The sequence below is a fragment of the Fulmarus glacialis genome, unplaced genomic scaffold (genome assembly GCF_000690835.1).
Source record: "Fulmarus glacialis isolate BGI_N327 unplaced genomic scaffold, ASM69083v1 scaffold70, whole genome shotgun sequence".
Taxonomy (NCBI): Eukaryota; Metazoa; Chordata; class Aves; order Procellariiformes; family Procellariidae; genus Fulmarus; species Fulmarus glacialis.
The window spans coordinates 1-23816 of NW_009186871.1; the positions used below are offsets into that span (position 1 = coordinate 1).

The 23816-nt window shown below is 40.4% G+C and overlaps 1 protein-coding gene across 1 annotated transcript in view; it reads right to left on the reverse strand.

Annotated features, from left to right (window-relative positions):
• Positions 1-34: 34 nt before the first annotated feature.
• LOC104073131 (reelin-like) overlaps positions 35-23816 on the reverse strand; it is a gene marked incomplete at its 3' end in the record, with an annotated part of 122402 nt that continues 98620 nt past the window's right edge. The window contains exons 23-35 of the mRNA XM_009572812.1: positions 21476-21681; positions 19578-19749; positions 18995-19195; positions 16635-16870; positions 14408-14565; positions 13292-13499; positions 7635-7711; positions 6105-6263; positions 3950-4138; positions 3450-3723; positions 1853-1993; positions 1581-1758; positions 35-106 (exon numbers count right to left, since the gene is read on the reverse strand). Of these exons, the coding sequence (XP_009571107.1) occupies positions 35-106; positions 1581-1758; positions 1853-1993; positions 3450-3723; positions 3950-4138; positions 6105-6263; positions 7635-7711; positions 13292-13499; positions 14408-14565; positions 16635-16870; positions 18995-19195; positions 19578-19749; positions 21476-21681 (2271 nt within the window). The remainder of the gene's footprint in view (positions 107-1580; positions 1759-1852; positions 1994-3449; positions 3724-3949; positions 4139-6104; positions 6264-7634; positions 7712-13291; positions 13500-14407; positions 14566-16634; positions 16871-18994; positions 19196-19577; positions 19750-21475; positions 21682-23816) is intronic.

Below are 23816 nucleotides of genomic sequence, written 5' to 3' on the forward strand. Positions count from 1 at the left end.
TATATGTGTATATGTGTGTATATATATGTATAAATTTAAATGAAAATTGGATGTACACAGTATTAATGCAATCTAAATCTCTTGAAACAAGCATTCTCAGTCCTTCCTGCAAATACAGAATATATAGTGTGAATCTCAGTTCCCGTTATTGAAGATGCTCTGCAGCTTACTACTGTCTGGATGTTGTCTGTTACTGACTGCCGGTGGCAGTGAGAGAGGTAGCTCTCTGTCCCACACCTTTTCCCAGGCAGAAAAAGGGGATAGTGATAGCCTTGGCAAGGTGAGCCATAGTAATGGAAAAGGCTAGATATGGGGGTGTGTCACCACCAGAGGCACAGCTACATGATCAGGTGCCGACACAGGTACAGCTCATTCAGTTCATGCTCTGAACCACTGGGATGTGATCTGATCTGCAAGAACTGCAGCTGACTTACTCGGACATTGAGGCCAAGCTAGTATACCCATTTTTTGGGCAAACTGTATAGTAGCCAAGCACCCTAATTTCCAGGCAGGAAGACTCCTCTCTAGGAACTTTTTTCTGTGTCTCAAAAAATATTTTGTACAAATATCCTCTTCTGGGGCAACCTCTTAACTTAGAGCAGTATGGAAAGGGAGCAGACAGGAAACCTCATAGTGACCCCTCAGGTCCTGTCCATCTCTAGAGATGAGCTCAATGTTGTGTGGATCCTGGGGCCAGAGTGGGTCCCTGTTCTGCAGAGATCTGCCAAACTCCACCTCACAGAGCTTCCCTCTTTCTCAGACCCATTCCCCTAGGGGAACAACCTGCAGGAACAACCAATCCAAGTTTTAGACAATTGAGATCCTGTGATTTGTAATTTAGATGATTTAAAGAAGTTGAACTGGAGTCAAGGTTTTGCAAAGAACTATTTCTAAAGAATTCATTTCTACACCCAACGTTATTAAACTTCGCTTTTTCGGGGCACCTGAATTCACAGTGTCAAATGAAGGCTCATGTGTGAGCCTAAAATTTATGTGCTTATGTGAACAAAAGTCTTTCTATTTATGTGTTTTGTTGAAGAACTGAGAAGTTCAGAAAATATATTTCCTGGCCTTTTTTAACCTGTAATTAACAAAAAAATCCTTAAAGAGCTATAAAACTTCAAAACAATAGAATTAAGTTAAACACAGGCTAGCTACATAAATATTGATTACATAGACTACAGTGCTGACTAATCTGTATTATTCAAAATACTCAAAAGCCAATCAGGGATTTCAAGACACAAACCCCATTGATTGTAATGTGTACAGTATTTCCAAATCACTCACTTGGCCTCAAGAATCTCAGCCGCAGAGTTTCATTCGTTTCCTTTGATGCTTAAGGAGGAATTTCTACCACAAATGAAGGTAATAGCCAACAGACAAAACCCATTTGTTCATAAAAAACAACTGTGACAAACATGGTGCATATTTAGGGCAGGAAAAGACAGGAAAAATGAAAGCGTCAAATTCTAGCCTAAAGAATTTGACATAAACATATGGAGGGAAACAACAGAAAATTAACTTTCTGTTTTTAACTCTACTGGGTTTTATTAATTTTTTCAATGTAAGTAATCTCTGACCCCTTTAAAAATGAGAGCTGTTCCAGACTTGATGATGTCACCATTCAGGTTTCCCCTCTCAGCACCGTAGACCTCAGGCCAAAGGTCTGGATGCAAGTTACCATTGAAATCATCCTTCAGGACAGACGGCAGAGGAATGACAGGGACACAGTACGGACCACCAAAGCCTCTGTCACACCTAGCAACAAATTGTGAGGAAAAGGTGTTATCCATCTGGCCTAGATAAGACCAACATCCTTTCTATGAAGCAGGTTAAGCAGGTTGCTACTTACACACAACGACCTGCATCACAGATGCCGTGGCCTGAGCACATCCATGGGCACCCTGTAGCCAGGACTACATTATCAATAGCCCAAGAATCAACACCAGAAGCATAGTTGTACTGAATCCATCTGAACCGTGTCCTGGGAGAGCTAGAAAAAACAGAGTGAATGTATTTCAGGCTTCAAAATGTCTGTTCCACAAAGTGCTAAGTAATAAAGAAAATCCCATAAACCTCAGGAGAACAAAAGCATATTAATAAGCATGACTTTCTGTATTTGAAAAAGACTCATATTCCAGTTGAAACTGGAAGTTTCAATTTCTCAGGTTAGTTTTCAGGCAAAATTCCAGCAGACTCTAAAAAGGTGCCCAAGGTGAAAACCAAGAAAGTCAACATTGTTGTGGCTCTTGCTGGTCAGCAAAGTGGTTGAGCAGGAACTATTAGCTACATTAGCATTCAACAGCTCCATATGTTGCTAGCAGAGTTAAAACAACGTAATTACTTCAGTAAACTAAGTAATAATGAAAGTTCATTTATACTGAGTGTTGTTTAAAGAAAAAACAATGATTACATATGTTAGTGTATATATATATATAACAATGTATGACTATATGTGTACAAACATGCACATGCCTACACACTGTTGTAATTGCTGACTGCCTTGTTATCCTCATATGAGGAGAGTATTTTGGAAAAAAATCTGTCAAGATGCTATGGGTTAGATGATCTTGGATTTGTTCAGGCAGGAAATGTGCTGTGGAGCTGAGCCTGGAACAACACAGAGAATTGCCCTCTGACTTTGACAGGATCAAGATATCATTAAATTTGTGAAGAATATTCTTTGGAAGAAGATGCATGGTCCTCTGGAGCAAACTATGGAATTAGAAACCAAGATGTGAACCCCAGTCCCAGTTCATTTTCCGTGTGTCCATTTTTAGCACTGTATTTTCTGGGTGATGAAATTCACAGAGGTAATGTATAGGGTGCTTTGATGAATTGCAGAACTATTCAGAATAATGGTAAGCAATATCATCGGCATCTCTTATTTCTAAACTAGAGCATGGTTTTATTCAGAGAGACGGATGCCAGCATATCTGCCACATCCATTTACAACCATGTGATATCACTAGGAGGCAGGCAGAACTCTCCTCCCGGTCAAAAGGGTGGAGATGGCTCATCCAGTAACATGCATTTTGACTTGCTGAATGTCATAATTAGCATGCCTAAATCTTGGATGACAAATAACATTATAACTTATGTGCAATGACAGAATACTTTTATATGAAAAGATTCACTAGTGCATTAATTATTGCTTTTTATTGGGTAAATGTTAGAAAAGGTTAGTTTAGTATTCCTGTTCTTGCTGTCATAGATTATAGGCAAGACTTAAGAATTCACTCATTCAAAGTTGTTATTTCCTTCAGTTCCTGCAGTTCACATTATATCCGATGAAATATTTTGAAGTGAAATTTAAAATTCCGATGGCGTGACAACACACATTTAATAATTTAAAAGACATGCAGAAAATTCCCAAGCTGGGGGATGTTTGCTCAAATTAGATCAGCAAAATCTAGATCATGCTAAACAGCCAGAAGAGCATCGCTCACTTGGTTGAGGGTGGGAGGTAGACCGTAATTCTCTTCCAGTTTTGGAATCTTTCTGAAGTGTAGATAGAACTCTCCATGTAGTGTTGACAGCCGATGGTTGGAGGGACGCACTCCTCCGTCACCAGGTGCCAGTCTCTCCCGTTGTTTAAAGAATACTGCAGGTGAATGCTATGGGAATTGCTGTATGGCTTGCTGCAACCCATGCTCAACTCAAATTGCAAGAAAGTGGAGGATGATACATGGAAATCCCAAGTCTCGGCATAACGAGGTTTTCCTAAGAAAACAGAGAAAAACAACAAAAAAAGTATAACTTATGCATATGTTTTCAGTACTGTCATTCAAATTTGTTGTCTGTATTTTCACCTTTTTTCAGCCTTCTCTTCCCTGCAGATTACTATATACTTGAATTTGTGTGTAGCTCCCCTCTTGTAAAAAACTTGACCCATAAATGATTTATAAAATAGGTGCATACAACTGTAGCAATGTTTGGTAACACATACCGATGTTTTCACTGAACATCAGAGCTGTATCCATAGACAGGCAGTCAATGTCTACTTGACCTCCTTGTATTCTGTACCAGCTTGCTTGTAAATCCACAGTTCCATCAAATTTATCCTGGAAGCCAGACTGAGAGCTGTCATTCATCCCTATAAGGACATCATCCAAAGCCCACTGAGCTGAATGCTTCCCTATAAAAAGCAAAACGTGCGGGTTAGTGAGGTCCCTGTTAGTTATTTTTTATGCCCCCATCCTGCATTCAGCCAGTGAGCAGTGCGCAGTCATGTAGACGGGGCACTGGTAAACAAGACTAAAACTTTGCTCAAGGACGAACCTGGACTCTATTTCAGATAAACATTCTTAATTTCTCAAGTTTCAGTGCCTTCATCATCATACAGTCTCCCTGTGTTTGAATGAGACACTCCCTGAGCCCCTAGATTGGGGATTTTCATTCCATGGGTCACAACCTTCCTGCCATTCCCCACACTAAATTGGAAAGCCCTCTGTGTAGCTCCCAAAGTACGTTTTGTATGGAAGAGGATAGTACACAAAGGAAAATGCTGAAGGCTATTGATATAGATGATATTCATAGAAGTGTTCTTCACCTTCTCCTTCCTGGAAACCTCCCTTCTCTTGCTCTCCAGCCTACAGGCATTTCAGTTCCCCATCATCTCCAATCCATTTCTCCAGCCCTTCATGTCAATTCATCTTTCTGAACGCTGAAAATGTCATCTTACTGTACAATCGCTGCCCTCACAGAAGAAGGAAAGTCTTGACAATAAATTGTGAGCTCGCAGCGATGTGCCAGGACTTTTGTCTTGCAACTATGAGGAATATGGCTCATGATAAGCCATGGCTAATAAGGCCACTCTGCACTGAGTTATGGCAGACAGAGGACAATCTATGAATGATTTAATATCTGTAATGAGGAGCGGTTGTCATCTATGGATGCTGGTATGGAAGGCGGTATTTCAACCTCCAGTCATAAACTCTCCCTCTTACTGGGAGCCACAGGACTGCCGTCAGGTGGACTTAGAGTGACGGTTCTCAGCAGGGACAGATGTCATCCAGGTGCCCCCAGAGCAAGCGGCCATGGGCAGGACACAGGGAGGGAGCAACAGGTCTGACATCGCACCACTCACCAGTGCAAACAATCATGGCAGAACGATGGTCTGTGATGCACCAGCATTTTTCCCAAATGAACTGGCTTCTTAACTAAATCACATCGCTCTTGCCTTGTCTACTTTCTTGCCTAGTGAGGACAATTAACCCCAGCACATATATTGTAAGAAAATGTATGAATAAAAACCAGCCATCAAAATGATAAATGATATCCCAGAAGCTGCATGCCATAATTACCTGAATGTAAGCTGTGTGCTTTTCTCCCCAGGGAATTGCTATTAAAATGTACTTTGCTATATTTCTGAATATCACCTTATATTTCCTGCAGGGATCCAGCAGCTGCTGCCTTGCACAAAGTCGAGACACTTAATCAGGACACTTTTAATAGTGGTAATGTGCCCCCGCGCAAGGTGGGAGCTCTCACAGTGGCTATAGGTATCAGCCAGCACCAGGGTTTTACTTTCAGCTGAGGATGTGGGAAGCGGCTGAGTGTGCTTTGGGGGTGCAGCAGAAGGCAAGGGGAGCAGGGTGCTGGGACACCAGAAATGGCAGGGGGTGGGGGTCCTGTTTTGGAGTGTGGAGATATGAAAATAGTGAGATGGGAGCGACGAGGTAGGCAGATTCAAGGCCAAGTTATGCCTCCTTTTCCAACACAGAGAAAAAGTGAGATAAAATGTGTGAGTCATTTTGTATCCCAGGTCACTCTATACTCAGGTAAATTCTCTCATCTTATTTAGGCTTTTCTGTGTAATATTCTTTTCCCTTCCCCTCTGTTATCTCTCAGCATCTTTGATTCAAACTTAGCTCTTAAACAATTTTACTCTTAAGCCCACTATTCCGCTTGGTGCTGTAAAAGAAAATCATGTCTGCAGTGTGACTGAGGAAAGCCTAAATATGCTCTTACAGCGCCCAAACTGTTCACCATACCGTATGTTTGGTAAGCTGAAGTTTATGCAGAACATGTCCATACTGAGAAGCATTGATATGTGGGTTGTGTAAAGCTGCTTAATGAATTTTTAGGATGGCGTTGCTTACCGTGTTGTGGCTGCCACCAGCGGAAAGCGGTGGCGGGGGTTTTGGCCTCCCGAGGTAAGTCTATCGATACAACCTGGGGTTCCAGGTACGACATGAAGTCCAGCTCTCGCAGCAAATGCCAGGTGATCCCGTTATCGTTTGTGTATTGAACGACAAGCCCTGCATGTAAAATTAAGAAAGGGAGTTCATCTGACTTTACAGAGCAAAAGGGGACAACTCTTCAGCCTGCACTCAGGAGCTGCCAACCCCTGTCCAGTGCTTGCCACTTTTGGCATTTCCCCTACCCTTTTGGCATCCCCTGGTCCAGCAGCATTTTGTGGACGGAGTCCTACTGCAAAAGTGATGTGCGCTCACCAGCTGCTACACGTTATCTTGCTTGTCTTCACCAAACTCAAAGGATCAAATCCTTTACAACCTCAGTGAAACTAATGATTGTGCCACAGAAACCATAGGAATAATGTGACTTTCTTAATATAGTCAGTATTTATTTCATATTGGATACCCTCGCAGTTTGTGTGGGACACTAAATTGTAATTCTGATAGCTGGGCTCCCAACATGGGTAGTTCACAATGCTTATGCCAGCTCACAGCATCCTTAAAAGTTAATTATTGTAATATTTAGATAATTTAAAATAGTCTTCATATCTTACACATAGTAAGGCAAATACTAGGACATAGCAGAATTGTGAAGTCACTTATGAGCTCATCACAGGGGATAATAGAAGAAAGAAGCACTTCTTATGTGTATTTCTTCTCTTAAAACTCTTTTATACTGGAGCATGTTCAAAGATAATGGATTTTCTTGTGTCTTATACCGGTGCAGATGAGAGGAGAATCAAACCCTCAGTGTAATCTGTGCTGAAAAATGACAGTTCTGAGTCAGTATCAGTGTAAATGCCATATATCAGGAAACAGTCCACTGATATTAAATGATTTATACTGAGAGGAAAATGAGGTTTTCTCATCTACCAGATGTCAGCGATCTGTCTTCATGCAACTAGACCACTTTACATGGGGATTCTGCTCCCAAATCTGCTCTGCCAACCCTTCCCAGACACAAATATCAGCCCCCTGCCTCAGTAACTCTAAGCATGTGGGTAAAATAAGAGAGGAGACAGCTGGGAGAGATTAATTTCTTTAGACTAAATATATTTTCAGCTGCAGCTTTATAATTTTGCATTTCAGGTGAATCATGCATGAGCTTGGGTTGGAAGGCAATCTTTAGTTAGACCCACTGGTGCAGTTGAGAAACTGAACAAGTTTTCTGTTGTAAATGTTGTCTTAAACCATCACAGCTCCAACAAATTTACTCCTATTGATAGATCACCATTAGGTTTGGTGGAAATAAGCATAAATACAAATGTGGAACAAAAATAAATAGTTTTTTGCACCATTTATGAAAACTGAAGAGGTAATTGATTTATGTTCAAAATAAAACAATCTTTTTGATTTTGTAAAGGCAGTAAAGGGCAAAAACACTGTAGAAGACCTGAAATACAAAAAGCTTATTATAAGGAAAAGAGGCTTTACCTTCATTCCTGGCTCTTGGTCTGTTGCAGGAGTTACCAATCGCCTTGCTTCCAATTTGTACATAAAATTGAACTAGCCTGTTAAAAAAATTAGAGTTGAAGAGAAGTGTAATTATATTCTGATAGCACAAGATCAGTCTCCTTTCTTAACTAAAGTGGCATTTTCAGTTAGGTCATTATTCCAGGCTTATTGATCAGGTAATGTTCCCAGTGAAATCAAACATTGCCATAGTAAACAGTTGAGGACCCAAGATAGAAGAAGGTGATGCGGTTTATTGATCCTGTGCCTAATAAATCGTTGGACTGAGTAGCAGATTTTAGCAGTTCCTTCTTCCACACAAAGATGCAAAAACTCCAAAGCAGGCAAATGTGCTCCTTACATCAGATCTGATCTTGGCCTCTTGTAACTGGAAATTGGTTTAGGCTTTAAAATACAGTATTAGAGTTTTAATAAAATTATTAAATCCTCACTAAACCACAAATCCCTTTTTGGTCCTTAAATTCTTGATGTAAGCAATTTTCAGTGAGAAGAGTTCATGGGACATTTTGTGAAGTAGACCCTTTGATTTTGAATGTATACATTTTGATATCATTGAACATCCTCTTGTTCTCACGTCACGAGGTAGGGGAAAAAAATGTTCCTGATCTGCCTTTCTTGCAACCTTCTCTGTAGTCGGTGCTTTTATCACTTCCCTACCTTCTCTTCCTCCTTTCTAGGGTAAACCATGGCAACCTCTTCATCTGTCTCTCTGCATGAAAATTTTTCCATGTCCTTGATTTTTCCCATAACGATTTTCTGCAACCCTTCTAAAGCCGCAACATCTCTTTGAGACAGTGTTGCTGGTTTTATTCACAGAGCTTTCGCTAAGCCTGGAACATCCCTATCTAGCTATATTTGAATTAATAATTATCCCATCCTTGTGCTCCAAAATATTGCCATTTTTTTTCCCAATCTACAGTGATGCCCTGGTACCCTTGCTGAACTGATATTTTTAGTTGTGACTTTGTGGTATCAGAATAGTTTACATTTCCTCTTAGATGTTTACTATTGTGCTATATAACAGCAATTTGTTTTAATTAATGTCCTGTTACTCACTCACCAAATTTCATTGCATGTCTCTGACATTTGTCTCAGTCTTATCTGGTCATAACTAATGTAAAGACCATTGAGATGACTGAGAATGCCATTGCCCCCTCATCTACGCCTTCTTCACAGGTTGTCCGCGTTGCACACCTGAAACAGCGCCTGAACAGAGCAGGGAACCTGGACTCATCCCCACGCTGAGCTTTTGCATGCTGAAAGTTGGCGATGCCCTTCTCCTTGTTTCCTAGCTAGTTTTTGACTTAGGATGGTGCCTGCCTGTTGTGTTACAACTATTAGAGTACTCGCTGATGTGATGTTTTTGGGAAGCAACTGCTTGTCCCTTGTTCTGGGGGTGTCCTTACGGAGCGCATAGGGAGAGATGGGGTCATTGCCAAGCAGAGGTTTTAGAAGAAAAAAGAACACAAACCTAAAGAAAACTAGGCTTCATTAATTCTACAGCTTGTAGATAACTTCTTTATTTTAAATACCTATTTTCTAGGTGAATTTGTGTCTCTGTGTGAAGAAACAAGCCTTGATTTGTCACTCAAATAACTCCCCACAAGGATAACTCCTTTTGCTTTAGGGCATTTGGTCCTAATTTGTAGTGACATCAGTAAAATCACAGACAAGCCACAGGACTACAGCCAGAACCAGTACGATGCAGACAGACTCCAGTTTCCCTCACCCACTGCTACATACACAATGTCACGATCCTCTTCCAATTCTAAAACCAACTGCACTCCAGTTCTGTTATTGAAAGTGGTATCTCCTGTCTGAGATGTTTTGTATATCCATAGGGTCTAAGACAAGCCAGAATATACTCATCAGTCTCATTCACAATATAACCCCATAGGTAGCTCAAGAACAGACAGGCTGGCAGTATTACACTATTTAGCCAGGTAGATCCTATTGTTTGCTGCAGCTCTGTTGTCTGAGACAGTATTCAGGCAATAAAACACTAGACAGCAGTCTCAGAGGTGAAAAGATTTACAGTTCTATGACGAAATTCTCTTTTATGCTTGCCAAATGTAAAGATCGGTAAAAAGCAGAAACAAAAGACAAAAACAGCCCTTTCTGCAGAAGGGTGAATCAGCCCATCTGATCCATAAACGTTTGACCCAGAACAGCTCTCTGGGATGGTTGCACAGTCATTAGCAACGGAGTCTGTAATGCAGACGGGAGCCAAGTCAGCTAACAAGCCAGATGTCACCTCTTGGAAAAAATATATATATTCTGTGATTTTTTTCTAGCTGCCAGGTAGGCATGTGTGCAAATGCTCTCACTGAACAGATAGTGAAGAGTGTCATAAGGGACAGGCCATCAAAATGGGAGGCAGTAGCTCATCAGTAACCAAAATGCATCCAGGTATCATATTGTCAGTCAGGAGGAAAGAAATATTGCTAGTGAAATTGTGCCTTTGGCGCACTGGGCCATACCAAAGGGAAGGGATGGAGAAACTCCATCTGAAGTGTAGGGCAAAAAATGGTCTGGGTGAAATGAATTGTGACACTTACAGCTCTCTCAGTGCTATGGGACTGTCTCCTAATGTGTGTGAGAAAAGTGTAGTCAATCATATAAAGGAATAACGAGATGATAGGACAAACAAAGCTAAGATTACGATAGCACTTAATGTATATGCTAAACATTAAGTGCTTGTTTACAGTCCTTGGCTTCAGGGAGCAAGCTTTAGTTTTAAATGCTCTGAGCATGAAACCTGAGTTTGGTGGTGCCCTGTTGGGCTGCTTCCCTGAGCAGCACCACGCGCCTTGGGCTGGCAAATCTCAACCCCTTTGGAGCAGAATGAACCGGGAGCACCGAGCCCCCATGGACCCCGCTCCTCTGGGAAGAGAAGGGTGAGGAGGCAAAGGGTCTTTGTACTTCTTACAAAAAAGAACAAAAGTTCTTTACATTCCTTACATAAAATTTACGTTTTACATTGTAAAAGCTGTAACTGAAGCAAGATGATAGGGAATACGCATGGGTAGATCTGCAGGAATTCAGAATGAAAATAAAACTTTAATGTCTTGCAATATTTTTCAGTTTTTTGCTCTTCCATGCCTGATTTAATGAAACAAGATCTTAAAAGGTCTGGGAAAACACTATTAACCTGAAAAATAAGAAGCTTAAAAATCTACTGCAGGAGTTTCAGCCTTCCTATTCGCAACTCTGAATCCACATATCTAACGGTATGTCTTTCAAGGCATATTTTCCTGCTGTTTACTCAGGCACCAAACCCCCCCAACCAGAAAACCCATGGACAAATAAAAGATAACTGTGCAGGGGCTAAGATGACCCCTAATAAGATATCTGAATTCTATGCAAAGCATTACTGAATGCAAAAAGTTATACCAACATGGGAAAAAGTGTTTCTCTCTAATCTCCTCTTTCAAGTGACATTAATTTTAGCTCCAACAATGGAAAAAAAGGCTGAGGAATTATTTTCTTTTTGGGTATGGGTCTTTCAGTTAACCCTTCACACTCTCACAAACTTCGTCTGCCTTTGCTTCTAGGAAAAAAGACCCACTTAATGTTACAGATGGTCTCAAACATTAAAGTGGGATGCACCTGTTCTAAGCAAGGTTCCTGAAGGCTGGATGTCTAAGTCTTACATGATCAACCCAGATTCCCTTATAATTAATGACGAAAATACATGCTTCCAGAAGACAAAGCAATGGCCTTAGCTAACCCTATTTTAGGATGAGTTGCATTGCCCTTTTGAAGTAGCTATTTCTTTCCTTTGAGCATACAGGCAGCCTGGGGTAATTGCTGTAGTCTAATGAGTCCATGTTCTGGTCAAGCTGCATGAGCAGAATCCTACCCTTGAGCAGACGTGTGGCTGAAGAAACTGAAGAATCCGTGTTAGTCCCATTTGTGTTTGAGATGACCAGTGCTTTTGTTCTGTCTAGCAAACAGCCGAGCGATGTGGCATCAAAGTTGACTTGTTCAAGGAAGTTAAACTGCTCACTGTGATGCTTATAGAAAAATTCAGTGCTGGTTTATTTTGACAAAATGATCAGTCACAGCAGGAGAGCAGCTCACATGGTGAGCACGTGCTCAGAAGAGGGATCTTAGTTGCTCTTAGCAGGTGTCCCTCTGGCCATGTACGTTCTTGGGGCAGTTTTGAGACATCAGATGACCATGTTCTCATGCAAAACAGAAGTAGTCATAGATTTTAAAAGTCGAGAAAGAGCATTGCTCAGTATTTTAAAACTACTTCTGGCTTTTTAAATGGTTCAAACTCTATAAAAATGGAAAGCTATAAATATGTATATCATCTGGTATTAAAAGTGGTTTCAAAGTAATCTTAAAGCTAAAGAAAATCCTTTTCTTTTATAAAAAGATTTCTCCAGGAAAGAAGGAAGAACTCAAAAATACTGTTTGAACATAGACTTCTTGATGATGTGGTTACTTCCAAGATTATGCTTCACAGGATAAATAACGTAAGAATTAAAAAGACAGTGGAACACAAAAGAAGTGCTCAGATCTTCCCAGAGTTCCAGAGCAAACATGTACTTGTCCAAAGTGTATTTGTCAAACAATTAGTTAATTTAATTATTAAGTAATTTACATAATTATATAAATAATTCATATATTTGTCAGAGGACAGTTTGTCAGACATGCAGGGGACAGAGGAAAGGCAGGTGGTGCTGTGCTGCTTAGTGCCGGGGAACAGCGAAGGATGTCCCAAAACCCACAGCACCCATACTGCCCTAAGGAGCACCACTTGTCTGAGCTGGAGAGCGGTAGCAACAACTTGTGGCCAATCTTTGCTGAATGATCCCACAAATTAAATAATGCAGCAAATCACAGCATTACTTACTCTTGGAGCAGTATTTGTCAGGAGAAATATCTTTTATTAAGCTAACTGATATAATTGTAGGGTGGGCAAGGTTTCAGGTGCGTGATCACTCATGAGACTGAACAAAGCAGCAGCAAACTCCAGGCTAAATAATGATTAGAATTAACAGCCCTTTGTTTATCCTAATTACATTAATCAATTAGACAATTTGAGAGAAAAAGGATAATTGCTACCAGCAGAGCAGGATTCAGTAGTAGCGGGGAGAGAGGTGAAGGCTTGTTAGCCTCTTGACTACACAGAAACAATTCACATTCCGTTTTTTTGCACTTGTGACAAGTGGACTAATTCACAACATCTGGCAAGTAAACAACAGCTCATTGCTACGCCATCGGCATGCCTGCAATTCAGCACAGTCGAGGGAAAAGGAGTTTTTCTGTCCAGCTATGGGCAGAATCTTAGGTTTTATGCAGTCTCAAGACACATCTTCTGCCTGTCCATCTAGAATACAATGCAAATCATCTTCTCAGAAGGATAAACAGGTAATATTTTCTATGCTGCTATTCCATTCAATTTCTAACATAAGTTTTCCCTCTCAAGAAAAGGAGGTAGTACGCCAGAGTAAACAAAAAAGTAATTTCTCTGGCTTTAAGATTTCTTATACAAGTTGCGGTTACCAGAAAAACATTTCACACCTTCTCACATCTACACTTGTAATAGCGGAGAGGAGACAACATGAATACACAGACAATTGTGAGAAGCAGCACTGAGGATTGACCTGATATTTGTGGTGTCCAGGGGAACAGTCCTTGCCTCCCTTTTGCCAGGTCCATTGAAGTACAGAGATTTTCCGTCGCTGAGGACGCCACAGCCTGTCCCAACCTGACCTCCTGTTATCTTGTACCAGAGAGGGCTTAGCTTCCTCTCAAACCTGTCGAACATCTCACTGTGATTAGGCACATTAGACACACAGGTTCCATGTGATGCTTCAAGAAAAAAAAAAAAAAATATGGGAGATGCTTTGGTGAAACTGTGCTGAACAGAGTAAAGGTCAGATACAGTACATTGGCAGATGGTTCTGTTGCATTCACATATGAGAAAGTACCAGGCTTTTCTAAGAAAATGCCCTGACAACAGGATTGTACCTTTTCAAACCCTCTTTATAAATTTTCGTAGGCAGAATAAGCCTCTTCCTCTAAACTCTGAGATGGCTTATTTCACTAGGTGAAAACCAGCCACACTTTATGTTGATAAGGCATTTTATGTAAACAGGAAAATATTATCCTTTTATTTCATTTTAAACAAATTGAGCAAAAGATGTTAGCTTATTTTTTTGTTGGTATAGAGGGTTGAAAAGAGTGCAGCATGCAACTGGTTGTGTCAATTACTGTTTTTTTTTCATTGGGTTTGGGGTTTTTTTTTGTGTGTGTTTCAGCATAAAAGCCCCTGAAACCACAAGTGAGCAGAATTTTCCACAGAAGGACCTGTCAGAACATATGTTCCCTCCTGGTCCCATGCCATCTGATGGCCAGGGGACTCAAAAACAGCAGCAATTCTTTTGAAGATGATCCAAAGGCTTTTAAGCAGACTTTTTAGTTTACAATATTTTATTTTGTTTTCTCTTCTATCACTAGTCCCTTCCCCATTCATACAGATGGTGATGTTCAAAGATTGTGGTTGCCAGAAACATCACCAGTGTCAGCTGCCTTCCGCTGCTCTATTTTGCCTGTGCTGAATTTTATTTAACAAAATGAAAGGATTCTTGCTGGCAGCCCGTGAAATTTATGTCATCATATATTTTTCCGGAATATCGGAGAGGAAAAACAAGATGCTAGATTTACAGCTTTAACTCAGCCAATGCTTACCTAATCCCACCTAAAAAAGGTTGTCTTACCTGTGTAGCCCAGGTCACAGAAGCAGACGCCCGAGACGCAGTCCCCATGACCATTGCAGTAGTTGGGGCAAGGCTCAGAAATGTAAACACCATCTAAGCCGAAAGGAGGCACGCTTTTGTGGGAGCTGCTCTCCTGGATCCAGCGGAATCGAGTCTTACTGTAGAGAAAAAACGACGAAAGGCACAATATTACCCTTTCCAGCTTCAATGCCTACTGCATACTTTATGTGCTCTTTGTTTAAGATTAAAAGGAGCTTTTCCTAAATTAGCTGTTTGCAATTAAGATGCAAATGGATGCCTAGAAAATATTTCTGACATCCTACAGTTTATTCAACTTCATTTACGGAAATATTTTCCAGGGCTTTTTTTTTTTTTAATGTATTTTGACTTCTCTGGCCCATATCTACCAGTGTGATGCAAAGAAGAGATACATGGTTTTATCAACAAGAGTGAATGATTAGACGATGATCTGAAGATGCCTTTCACTACTCAGTTCAACCAGAACTGCTAATTACATTTTAAAATCCTAGAACTCCATTTCTTATGGTACTTTTATAATGGCAGCGATGCAGAGTTTATTACAGGATCGTATAATTTTAAGTAAAAAACCTTCAAGTAATTTGGATACAAGAAAAATAATCCACTTTATAAAAAGAATGGCAAATAACGTGTCCTACAGGACATGTGGAGAGAAATACAAAGTTTTTATTCTTGGATGGTAACTGAAATTCCTGGAAATCAGTGATCTAATCCTTAGCTTGTAGAATTTAAACTGCTCTGGGGGCTTCGGTGAGCGTACACTAAGTTACTCCAGCTGACCCACAGCATAGGAAATCTGTTGAAGAAAAAATATTTTGGTTTTTAATTTTCAGTTTTTAACTTTCAGCCGAATCATTTTATAGGAGGTCCAGGGGGGGGAATGAATTTAAAATCTCATGGCAAATCCAATGGATTAACTAAGATCCTCCTTGTAACAAACCTATTGCTTTTTTTCTGCTGTGCCCTGGGATTTGGTAAATACGTGATCATCGTGATAGTGCTTTGTACCAACGGATGAAACGGGATGCTCTCTGGATAGCCCATGAACCATGATTTCCAAAGTGACTCACAATGCCAAGATTCTCATCATATTCACAATACTTAGATTTTTAATGTATTAGCATGAGCTTCTTATTCCCAATCACATTACTGAACATAGTGCCAAACAGATTGCTGCTATTGATTCTGCACTGCTTGTTTTGGGTAAATCAAATCAGCTGGTGTCAGATCTGTGCAATTTGGCACCTGCTTTTATTGGCTAATTACCGAAGAAAAGACAAACTTGTTACGGTACACGCTGCTATTTCAGCTCCTTGCGGCAAAGGCACCGGCTCCCCTGCTACACAGTATGCCACATACTGAAATTCTGTGCCGGGGCTTGAGGATGAGGAGCCCGCGGCAGGAGGACGGAGCCGAAACTTGGGGGCAGCACTACAGTGGCTGCCTGGGAGGAGAGAGGCAGGAGGCAGCGGGGCCACGGCCGGGGGCTCGGGGGGGCCGGCTGCCGGCTGCGCTGGCAGCGTTTGGTGCAGGCAGCAAATCAGACCAGGGTGGTTTACTGATGGTGTAAGACAGCGAGCAAGGGGAACGAGAAACTTCAGCCAAATCCAAGCAAGATAGAGAAAAGGCTCCTGATTTCAAGGCTTATTTGCGTCTTCCATCATCTGATGTTTTCTCACCTGTATTAAGCTGGTGCTGAGGTCGCACTCGCAGAGGAGCACACCTCCATTCCTCCTTCCTTTGACTTCAGCTGTCCCGGCCGTCTTCAATGACACAGCACATTACACAGCAGCTCAAATACCCTTCTAGGGTTTCTTTGCCTAGTGGTAACTGTTAAATTAATCCTGTTCAAATGGCTTATTTGATTCAAGTGACTTACGACTCTCTTGCTGGTGCCTCTGACCTAGCTGATATGCGTAAAGACAGACAGCACCATCATGAAGAGATTGATGTAAAATTAAAATGTTTTGGGTTCTTTGTTGCTTTGTAATTTAATTTTATAGACCATTCTGACACCTTTAAAATGGAAAGCTTCTCCCTGTTTTGGAGAGCACAGTATATTTTTCCCACATCTGCCGATTTTTAACATCACTTTTATTCACAGCTTGCAACTTATTCCTAATGTAGCATCAGAGAAGAGACAGCTAATTCACGGGTACCACTGGCATCACTGGTTTATGTACAGTACCTGGCTGCAAGCGACCTGGGGATAACAATAGTAATTCTTGTCCAGTCCTCAAAGTCTCCCGTGTGATACACAGTCGGCTCGCTCAGCTCCCGGGAGCTTCCCTCGCATCCTTTCATGCCTGGAGATGCAGGGTAGCAGCCCTCCTTCACGAGCGACCAGAAGAGCCCAGCGTCGTGCGAGTACTGAAGCAGAACAGGAGCAGAGCTGCTGTACTGGTTAGTGCAACCAATGTTCAGCTGCAAAAAAGCAGAGCAACAGATACGAGCGCTGTATTTATTGGCTGCAAATCACTTTTGACTTTTCGGTTTGGGAGGCTTAGCGCTCTGAACTCCTGCTTTGAACCCTGCTGGCAAACAGTGACTAATGCTTGGAGTCTGTTTCCTACATGTATATGACATTTCTCAGTAAAAATTCCTACTATCCCTTTATTGAGATTGTTGGGTGCAGCACATCGAAATGTGCGAAGAACTTTTCAAAGGTCCTGGTGCATAGCAGGCCGCAAAGAGCAAACTGTGCGCAGGCACCTTCACGCCTGGAAGGAGCGAGAAGAGCTGTATCCCCTGAAACCCATCCCACCTGCAGTCCACTCCAATGTGCCCGGAGGATCAGCCTGACTCCCAGGTCCCCCCTGCCCTGGGCTGCCAGCCCTGACCACAGCCTAGTCATTGACCTCGCAGGAATGATGTCTGGGAGTTGGCGCTGCAGTTTGGGCCCCCAGAATACAGCAAAATTGGATGAAGTGGAAAAATGAATACTAAAATCTGAAATGAGAATGTAACCAAGGCAAAAATCAATGGCTGATTTGAAGTTTTCAGTTTAATTTTCAAGCTATCAGAAAAATATTAGTTTTCATTATTTTGTTGCAGAAATTCTACTTGAGCTGTAGAATGTAAAATGTAAAACAAAATCATTCATGTAAAATGAAATAATTTTGACAAATTACTGTCTTTGAGTTTATCAATGCAAAATTATTCCAGGCAGCTATTTAAAATGGAAATTTCACAAACTCAGGAAAGCATTTAACCATATGTTTAAAATTAAAGCATGCAAATAGTTCTAACGCATTTACATGCAGGCCAGTTTAAAAGCTTTCCAAAAAAGAGAGGAGTATAAATTCAGGCCTTAAATAATAGACTTTATAAAGAAGAACTCACTGTTCTCTGATACATGTTGTTTATGTTTTGTATATTTATGTTACATTGCCAAGTGTTTCAGAGATGGAAGATTTACAAAATATTTTTAAGTATTGCTTTTTTAGACTAAACAATTTTTGAAATGCTGTTGATCATCAAACCTACAGAATGGAGACTTAGTCACTGAGGTAGAGGAAAGTGGACAAGAGGCAAATAGCATCTTTTCCAAGTTAAATGGTATTTATATATTGAAATATTTTTGTGGTTTAGACAGTTTAAAGCATAAAACTACAAGCAATACTCACTCAGAAATTGTACTGCAATCCCTCAGTTTGTATAGCATTTCTTGTATTAGCATAACTTTCAGATGAAATGAGATTATTTTACAAATCCCATTATTTCTAACTAACTTTCCTATTTATAGAACTGTGGGAATTATATTTGAAAAGCTGCCTGTAAACATCTGATCTCTTTAATAATTCCACTTGTAAATTATTCAGTGTCTGTATCCACCAATTATGTAAGGACCATGTATTTGTGGTGCGCTCATTAAAATTGCATTGCAACCAACCTCCAGAATTCACCAATGGGATTTCATTATAAACTCAATAAAATTTTGATTAGGGTTCAGAAAGAAGAGCTTGTCAAAGCAAATACACTTTCTTTGGAGCTCATATTCTGATGTATTGTCAGACCACTGAAATTTTTGTAAGGCCTTTAAAGAAAAGAATGCTAATTGGAGCCTATATTCATTGACAGAATAAAAGTAAATTATATGAAAAAGCCACACTGGAGTACAGAGCAGCTTGTAAGTCCTTAAATAGTTTAAAATACAAAAAATGTACGCAAACCACATTGGAGCTTTTGTAGTCACGGAGCCCCAGATGGGTTAAATCCTTTTTCCCTTGACAGTGCAGTAGCATTTCCTAGTACTGACTCGAATATAAGAACAGTCACTTCAATCCACTTCTGAAACGCGTTGAAGAACAAACTTTAAATTTCTCCAGAGGGGTAAAAAAGCTCTCCTGCACCAAGATTTTGGCTATCCTTTTAGAAAGCAGCATGATATTTTATGCTGTATGAATTAATACTTGTGCTCTTCACATCTTTTTATGCAATGGTATAATTTATCACCTTGTTTTGAACGGTGGCCCCAGTGACATCTTGCAAGTATTGACTAAGGGCAGTTTTACTGATATTCTGCAGGGATTTATGTTTAAGGAATACCTTGAACTGCAGGACATATCCAGGCTTCAGAGTTAAATCTCGAGTCACTGCAAACCGGTCTCCATCTGATTTACCAAAGAGCATGGCAGAGGGGGTGGCAGAGCAGAAACTTTCATTTTTGGTCATCCCTTCGTTGGCCAACATTAACCATACGCTCAGCTGGTTCATAGGGTAATCAAATGCTGGCTTTTCATAAAAGTTCTGTTAGAAATGAAAAGGAAAACAACAACAAGTACTATCACCTTGCAGTGTGACTTCAGAATAATTTCCAGAATGATCAACTTTCAAATTTTGGAATTTGTACTTTCTGTCATTTTCAAAAAATTGTAATTTCCAAAATTTCTGTCTTGACTTTTTGAAGAGATACATAATTACATCCTCTGTCACAAAGATTAGGAGCCTGATGGTTTTGTGATAAGACCCCTGTTATTCCCGCAGAGAGAGACACAGCTGCAAACACTACAGCTGTTTCTTTAAATACACCCAATATTTTCGAAGAAAATTATATTCAAAGAAAAGTCTACTAACAGAGAGAATGGTTCCTGTTTTGTGGGTATGCCCACAGCCTGCTCTTGCTTATTACCTGTGGTAAAGTGGGATTAACAACGGGAATGATGTGCTTCTGCTTCTCTGACAAAATGATGATGTCATCGATGGCCCACTGATCATACCCTTCCCCTGAAAACACGGGCTGCCACCAGCGAAACCTTGTGCAAGGCGTCTTGGCTGCAGCAGGCAGCTCCAGATACACAAACCTGAAGAACAGAAATTCAGAAGAACTTTAGGGAACACAGTTTGTAGAGAAATGGGAGAAATACCACTGAACAGGGAAAAAAGGCAGGAAAGCCAGTATCTATCTTACATGTCGAAGTCCTCAGAAATCCTCTATATATGTGGATACCTACTTATACACTGCATATCAAGAAGCCTTCTTTGTCCTTCTTGTCTGTGGAGAATGTAAACACTTTAAGATAACAGCTATTTTTCACTCTCTATTGCTATATTGCCTAACACAATAAGGAACTGATTTGAACTCTTCAGCTTTGAATTAAACTGTTCAGCTGATCCATGTTCAGCACGTCTTAACGTTCTTCTGGTGCCAGCAAGTAACAGTGAAACATGCTGACAAAATTCATTTCTTATTCTCTTCTGCTGGTTGGTCCTATTTGTAGACAAAAGCATGCTTCTATTACAATGCCATAGATTATGTAGCAGAATTTTCTGCTGTGGATAAAAATATTTCAGCCCTCCTATATATGGATTTTCATAAAAGAACTTTAGGTTTTCTCAGATAGTTTGCTTTATGTTCAACTTAGGAAACACCTTACAAAAATGATGTTAAATAGAAGTTAAAGTTTCAAACCTAATCATACTTATGTTAAAAAGTACAATAATTAGTTACTTTTTCAGTCCTATTTCAGACACCTTACATATATGCATTTATCCATATATTCCCTTCTGTACTGTTTCTTTATACCACATGTTATTTTGTACCATGGACCCTGCTTCACTTGCTGGCTAGGCAGAGAGAGGTGGAGGAATTGTTCAGGGCTAGAGGGAACCTTCTTTTCCAGAGGATTCCTAGATTTTTGTGTTGGAAAATAAGGAATTGGAAAATAAGATCTGGACCACATTTGAAGTGGCAGAAAAATAAATATACATAGCTATATTCAGTAAGGACCATCACTCTTGGTTACTCAGAGGGGAAAATGTTTTGTCTAAAAATAATGTATTGGATGATCCAGTGATGAAGGTTTCAGTATGTACCTTCTTTGTTGGATGTATCCTGTAATTTTGACAAAGTAGAGGCTAAAGTTCAATGGTTTTAAACTTCCAAGTGCCTAGATCACCTTTAGAAAAGGACAGTTTGCTGAGTTATAGCAGTCCTTCTGAAGATGTTGTTCATTGCAATGCAAAATGACAAGATGGGAAGATAAAATTATTTACATATTGAAAAACATGAACTACAGGTAATAGAAATCATGTTAATACCTACGCAGACAAATGCAATTAAAATTTTCACTGACAAGCTATCTCACAGCAAATTTGAAACGCTGAACATGATTTCTTCTACTCCTTAAATATTTCTTTAAAGGAATTTTTGTTTTATGTGACATTAATACATGTTCATTAGATCTGAAACCAGAGTCAGAGGAAATGGCAGATTTCTACACCTTTTCTGGGCAAGTTCTGTATTTGCTTGCTAATCTTTTGCACATGTTAGCATTTTAGTCACGTTTCACACAGGAGATGAGTGATTGGAAACTTTATATTTTACTTCAGTTTTTTTAAGGCCCACTTTCATTAGATTTTTCCTTCCTAGTGACAGGAGTTTACTGTGGCAGCCTGGAAAAGCTTCCGTATAATGATGGCTTTTAAGCATTATAGCTTGAAATTATTATTCATGTTTTCATAAATTGAGAAATAGGGGTTTTTTTAAGAGCTGATGCAGTATGGATTTAATTTAGACCAAAATTATACCTGGGTTTGCTGAAGTCAGAGAAATACATTTCTGCTAGTAGCTGCCAGTTGATACCGCCGTTATTGCTGTACTGCAGCAGCACACCTTCTTCTCTGCTGTCCGGTTTATTGCATGAAGAAGTTTCTCCTCCTATCTGGATGTAAAACTGGACAAAATCCACCCAAGTAGTGTCCAAATCCCAGCTTACCAACTGTCTTTTTCCAGCCTACAATACAAAGAACAGAGGGGGAAAAATAATGTTAAATATGACACCTTCACTAGGAATAGACATATTTAAAGTCAAGCACAGATGAATATTGCACAGAAAATTGCATGGAGGACATCAAATTTTGTGTTAACATGACATTTTTTTGTCTTTCAGACCATGATTGTGCTTGGCCATCCTTTATGTCTTCATCACTCTGGTGTCATCCCACAAGCAGTTTTATTACTACATTTCAACACACAATGCAACTTCACAACACAGTTTCAACACAACTATTTCATCTCATTCCTTCAAGGTGCTGAGTACCTTTGGAAGACAAAAAGGAGACCCTGGGTATCCTGAACCAGCTGGGGCTAAGTTTTTAAGTATTCAGCTTTTTAATGATAAAGCATAAAGCAGTAAAAAGACATTTCTGACATCTCATTTCCCCAGTCAAATCTTGCACTCTGTAGGGTTGCCCGATCATCTGAAATTATAGCCCCTATAATACCTGTTGCTTGAAGCCCATCTCCTACACAAGAACAAGGGGGGCCATTTTCTCTTCATGCCTCACCTGAGTAGGATTTGTTCCCACACAAAACTATGCTCTTTTCCTAGTAAGTGTTGTAAATCAGGAGTCTCTCAACTAAAACCTGTGGCTTTGGTTTCAGGTTTGCCTGACCATAGCTGAGAGAAAAAATAGTCTTATAAAATTTAGTGAAGAGCTTTTCCAAAGATGTTTTTGAGTTCTAGCAGGAAACAGCTCTTGGACATCGACAATGTAATGTGGTCACTCTGTGCATGTTGGCAAAGGAAGACACAGCATATTCAGCTAAAAAAAGCTTTAAGAGCCTTTTATTGTAATTGGAATTATCCTGTTCCCCTCTTCCCCGTGTGCCCTGCTGCTTGAGGCTGAGCTTGTGGGCTTGCACATCAGCAAGCCTACAAGATGCTGATATGTGATATGAAGCTGCCCACGGCGAGGCAGGACATGGGGCAAGAGCAGTGTCCCCACAGAGGTGACCTGCGTGCCCCATGCCTGGCACAGCCCTGCCCTGGCACAGCGCCGTGCCACCGCAAGCTGTTATAGGTAAGGCAAAGCCAAATACGTGCAGCTGGAGAGGGGATGCAGGGATCATACGTCTGCGTTCATTAAAAGTGGCTGCAACCTGGCACTGTCCCCCAAAATGGAGCAGAACTGGCAACATGCCTACTGTTTTTAATTCCCTAAAAAATCATGGGTTCTTGACCATCTCCAAGCAAAAAAGGTATCAAAAAGGAAAACTTGAGCGAAGTTATAAAATGATGCTTATGTTTTAAGTAAAATTTATGTTTTTCCCTGTCTCTCACTTGTACATCCAAGATCCTCCTGACAAATTTCCACACAAATTTGAGACAAGCAATTGGCATGATCTAGCTGGACAAAAGTACCAAGATTTATGAGCTGAGATTTAAAATATCATCTATGTTGTTTAATAAGATGATAGATGAATTTAAATCCCATTCCACTCATCACCTCTTTTCTCTTCCTATCCAGTTCAGGGTAAACTCAGCACAGATAAATGTCTATTGCTTTCCTTCTCAGAACATTCTGCTTTGCTGGCATTACAGCCTGGGTCCATAGCTCATTTGTAGGCCACATAACACTGCTAGACTAATTTCTGGAAGCTGAATGTTTGTGTTTTTGAAACTCAGCTTACACCACCAATGACAACTAAAACCTATGAAGAATCCTTTGACCCTGAAAAAACTCACTTAAGATACAGTCATATTGAATTATGCCTGCTGTTTTGGTTTATTTGTTGGTTTATCCCCAGCTAAGTAAAGCCCTCCTGGATGGTGCCATGAGAGTGAGATGGGCTCAGTCTTGGGTGCAGCCCCGAGCTTCCTGGTGCAGCCCCACATGGCTAATACTGGCCAAGGTGACACTGATCATCTCTTGGTAGTTTGTTTTCACAGCTTCTTTTGGAGACCCACGGGAATTTGAAATTATCATCATTAAATCAAACTCGTAATGGATAATAAAGATGTAAACAGCCTTGCTGTCCCATGGGCAGCTGTGTCCCGGCTGACTGAGGATACCCACCACACTCACCTGCAGTGGATCAAGCTCTGGCTGTAAAACTATTCCAGGTATGTTTTCCATATCTACACCC